This window comes from Poecilia latipinna, unplaced genomic scaffold, assembly GCF_001443285.1.
Source record: "Poecilia latipinna isolate Pla-1442-1.1 unplaced genomic scaffold, P_latipinna-1.0 Scaffold3581, whole genome shotgun sequence".
Lineage (NCBI taxonomy): Eukaryota > Metazoa > Chordata > Actinopteri > Cyprinodontiformes > Poeciliidae > Poecilia > Poecilia latipinna.
This window is the reverse complement of record NW_015116197.1, coordinates 24,850-29,695: the sequence shown is the minus strand read 5'-3', so window position 1 is coordinate 29,695 and position 4,846 is coordinate 24,850. Positions and strand designations below refer to the sequence as shown.

Below are 4,846 nucleotides of genomic sequence, written 5' to 3'. Positions count from 1 at the left end.
TCCAATCACAGGACAGACACCGATCTGTCCAATCACAGGACAGACACCGATCTGTCCAATCACAGGACAGACACTGATCTGCGCCGTCATCTGCATCTTGAGAAACTTTAACATCTCATCATTCTAAAGAAACTTGAAAAATTTATTTCACTAATAACCAAACATTTCCCCCTCATAACTTAATCAACCAATGAAACAAAACTTTTATCAATATTAAGGAATTGACTCAAAACAAGAAGCTCTTATATTTTGAAGCAAAGTTACTTGTAAATTAGTTTTGCTTTATCTCAATTGTACTGAGAGATTTGAACTAGAAAATAGATTAAAAATAATTGGTAAATTTTCTGTTTTTGCAGCGTACAAGCTTGCAATGAGTTTCACTCAAGAAAAAATTTGATTGTAAACTTGATGAAATTAAACAGATTTTATGAAGAAAGAGCGACTTGTCATTGTTTTCAGGTTGATGTTTTTTTAAAGAAAAACTGGTTTCCAATATACAAGAATTCACATCTGCCTTTGCTAGGAAAACTAGATTCATTTTGTTTCATGAGCTGTGAAAATTGTGAACACACTAGGCTGAACAGCAGCTTTTAGGGTCAAAGTGACACATTTTGTTAGCAAAAGGTTCAAATCATGTTACACCATTTAAAATATTAAACAAAAGCAAATATTACTCTCAATCACCCTTGAAATAAACATGACATATTTCAATCAATTATCACATAATAAATGACAAAATACAAAACTTGATCTTCAGTGAAGCCCAGAGGTTTTCAAAGTGTGGAGAACTATGCAGCTAACTGCGGCTGCAAAAGCAGCATCAGAAGACTGTTCTTTTAAAGAGCCTGAAGACAGGAAGCAGTGGTTTTAGTTTTGGTGTATACATTAGTGATTTGAATAAACACAGACAAGACAGATCCACGATGAGAGACAAATTGTCTCAGAATAAATTAATTCCAAAATCATAAAGTTCTTTGTCCTTTTCCTAGCTCACCATCTTCAGATCCAGAAAAGAATCTCATCCATCTGGGGAAAAAAACGTAAAAGGCCTCTCAACTTAAAAAGTTGTTTGTGTATTTTTCTCTATATATTTTTTTTTATAAGAGTCTAACGTTGAAACAATCTAACACTGCTTCTCTCATTTTTGATACCAAGTAATACAATGAAGTAGATGGCCTTCTGTGTTTTGTACTTCAAAGTAATATTACTGTTAATATGTTCCAGTTTGCATTTTGAATTTAGAAGTTCATAGTGAGCCAAAATGCCATGTTTCAGATGAACCCATATATGTTGAATCTTTCCAGAATGTATATTTTCGCAGAGACTTTTAATTCATAGTACAAAAGTCATATTGACTTTAACAAAACAAAAAAAACAAAAAACTACTCTGTGTGAAGACATGAAAAGTGTGCCATTTCCAATAAAAATGTCATAAAACAGTTCATTTGCTTTTAACATTAATGATTAAAAGAATGTCAGGCTGCATTGTCGGCCCCTACACATTTTCACATTACCAAATCTGGCCCTCTTTGCAAAAAGTTTGGACACCCCTGCGTTAGGGTGAAGCAGAGAGTGAACAGTGAGCAGGTGGTGCTGAGGCTTTGAGCTGCGTTGCAGTGAGAGTCACGGATCGTTTCTTTATATCAGAAAGTCTGATGTAAAGACAGACAGTGGGACCGACTCAGGCTGCATTTAGTCCAGCACTGGGCGGCCTGATAACGTTAAAGTCAGAAGTTTTCTCTGCAGCCGAACCATTTCTGTGTTTAGGAGTGAGGAGGCAGGGTCGGCCCAAGTTATAAACAAACTAAGCAGCCGCTTAGGGCCACCAAGGGGCCCCCTCAGTGGAGCTGATTTTTTTAGTAATAATTTCTATGTCATAATATCAAAAACACACAATTTCACCATCCATCCTTCCATTTTCTGCTGCTTATCTGGGGTAGGGTGGCGGGGGCAGCAGCTTCAGAAGGGAGGCCCAGACTTCCCTCTACCCAGCCACTTCTTCCAGCTCCACCGGGGGAACCCCAAGGCGTCCCCAGGCCAGCCGAGAGACATAGTCCCTCCAGGGTGTCCTGGGTCTTCCTCAGGGCCTCCTCCTGGTGGGACGTGCCCGGAACACCTCATCAGGGAGGCGTCCAGGAGGCATCCTGACCAGATGCCCAAGCCACCTCAACTGGCTCCTCTCGACGTGGAGGAGCAGTGGCTCTACTCTGAGTCCCTCCCAGATGACTGAGCTTCTCACCCTATCTCTAAGGGAGAGCCCAGCCACCCTGAAGAGGAAACCCATTTTGGCCTCTTGTATTTGTGATCAATCAATTTTACTATAAAGTTATGTCTTTCTACAAAAATATATATTTGATTATGTATGTAGAAATTATAACTTTATTGATACAAAGAAAAAAAATTGCTCTTGGGGGCCCCTGGTGGCCGCAGTAGGTACAGCTGGTATCATGAGCTTCTGTACAATGAGCAGAGCATCCAAAGTCTAAAGCTCCGGTCAGAAGTTACGTAAGCAAAACAATGTCTCAAAAAAGTATTTATCCTTCAGGGAGGTAGAAAAGAAAGGGCAAGAATAGAAAAAAGCCAAGATAAAGGTTTGTTTTAATGTGCCTTGATAATGTAATGCAAATATTTGTTAAGCTGCTAATAGAAATTAATCTTTTACATTGATGACATGTAAAAGAAGTGTTTTTCCGTTGTGCGCATTTGCGTAATTTCCATATGTAAATCTTAAGTAAATCTGATTATGATTAAGTCAGTGCCTCACCAGCTATGAACCTCACCGCACGTCACTGCTGTTAAGTGGGAAGAATAAAATGAATAATAAAATCACTGCTATAGAAAAAGTTGTATCATTTAATAACAGCATATTAAATATTCCTGGTTCCATAGAAATAAGTATAACTTGTTAATATTATTATATGGATGATGATTATTGAATTAATAAGGCTATCATATTTGATGATGCAAACCCATCCATCCATTATCCAATTTCTTTACTCCTTTGTCTTTATTGGGGTCTGGAGGGCTGCTGATGCCCATCTCCATCTAACATCCTGGGCGAGAGGCGAGGTCCATCCTGGACAGGTCATGATGCAAACCTTTTCTGTTTAATTTGATGTAATATTATTAGTAAAACATAAAGTATTTAATTACATATTTTAGCATTACTAACATCTTTTTACTTCCTCAACGTTACTTTAAAATTTACAGAGAACTTCTGCCATGTTTAATTTTTTGAAAATCAAATTGTAATTTCTGAAAAGTTTTACACAATACACATGTAATTTGGATTTTAATTTCAACAGTGAAAGTAAATAAAGATGTTTGCATGTCCTACTTTATTTTGCAGGTGATTTTTGTGATAATGTTTTTAAGATAAGTTTTGTATAGCTTTATGTAATCATATAAGAATTTTTTAATTTAAAAATTAACAATGACACTTTAACTGCAAAAGAGTATCATTTTCAATAATTTTATGTTAAATTTGTGGCAACCAGAAACTACCATTAATTAGTTTAACCTGTTTTTAAATATTTTCTTAAAACTTATTTCATTCCAGATTGACTTTTTAATTGGTTTTAAGTATTGTACTTTTTATTTCCTTTATATCTTTATAAAAAAAATTATTTAATTTTTAGGTTATTAAGGTTTTATTATTTGCTAATAGTTGTATTATGTGACTTCTGTTTCATAATTTTTGTGCACAGCTCTTTGATCGTGTTGCAGTTTACAGTTCTTTAGAACTAAATCAGGAATAGAAACTCCAGAGCTGCAGAGTTTAGATGCTGCATGTTCATTTCTGATGTAAAATAAAGACAAAAACTAAATAAATAAATAACTTCAGGTGTTCCTCTTCGTGTGATTTAAAACTCATGTTTTTAGACTCATTTCAGGGAAAATATCAACTGAACAAACTGAACCATGAATGTAAAGACAGTCAAACAGGAAATGTTTCTTTTTCATGCATTTTTGATTTATTTTTCATTTCTGAGGTGAAGAGAAAACTCCATTAGGGAGGTGAAGATCAGGTGAGACAAAAAAACAAAACAATCAATTCATTCTAATTCTACAAACGTGGATTAAATTGATGAAGATACAATTATAAAATTACATCTGAGAGGAAATTTAATGAGTTTTATTCCACAATAGTTTATTTTCCAGGCTTAATTGTTTTTTTAATCCAGTTCTTGTATTTACACACATCCATGATTGTAGCTGAACTCTGACATGCACCTTCTCCACCAAAAGAAATCACTCCATAAATCTTGCCGCTGTGCAACGCTGCTCCACCAGTGTCGCCCTGTAGAAAAATTTATATCAATATATTTATTTTGTAAAACAGAAAAGTCTTCTAATCGCTGCAGAGCGATATTCAAGAAACAGACTTACATAGCATATTTCCTTGTTCGGTGCTTTGGCACGGAATATATGTCCATATGGCAGCTCAACAAGGGAAACAGCAACAACTTTCATGTCGACACACTGAAGATGTGCTGGAATGGCTGAAATATTCACCGTAGAGAAACATGAGAATCATAAACATGTTCTTCACTCAACCTTCTCTTTAGAAACAGAAACAAAGATTTTATTCTCATAACTTCAATATTTCTCTCACATTGCTTATTATTGGGGCCGGTTGTCGTTGCTCCCTCTCCTGCCAGCTTAACATTATGGCCTCTAAAACATAATAGGAATAAAATGTAAAAAATACAAAATAACAAAGAAGAAAACTAATTGTTATGAATAATGAAAGAACATAAAATGAATCCATGAAGGACTTCATCCACTGACACAGGAGTGTCCACCTCCAGTCCTCAGTGACGGTGTCCTGCGTCCTTTACATGCG

At 35.7% G+C, this 4,846-nt stretch overlaps 1 protein-coding gene across 4 annotated transcripts in view; it reads right to left on the bottom strand.

Annotated features, from left to right (window-relative positions):
• Positions 1–4,846, bottom strand: part of LOC106941273 (kallikrein-13-like) — a 13,529-nt gene that overhangs the window by 4,975 nt on the left and 3,708 nt on the right. Inside the window, exons 3-5 of one of the 4 annotated variants that reach the window (XM_015024234.1) lie at positions 4,616–4,684; positions 4,390–4,514; positions 4,118–4,300 (exon numbers count right to left, since the gene is read on the bottom strand). The exons of 1 other annotated variant lie outside the window; for it this stretch is intronic. In XM_015024234.1, coding sequence (XP_014879720.1) covers positions 4,151–4,300; positions 4,390–4,514; positions 4,616–4,684 — 344 coding nt within the window. In that variant the 3' untranslated portion in view covers positions 4,118–4,150. Of the gene's footprint in view, positions 1–4,117; positions 4,301–4,389; positions 4,515–4,615; positions 4,685–4,846 lie in introns of those variants that run through there. 2 more of the 4 variants (XM_015024233.1, XM_015024236.1) reach the window with 2 other exon arrangements.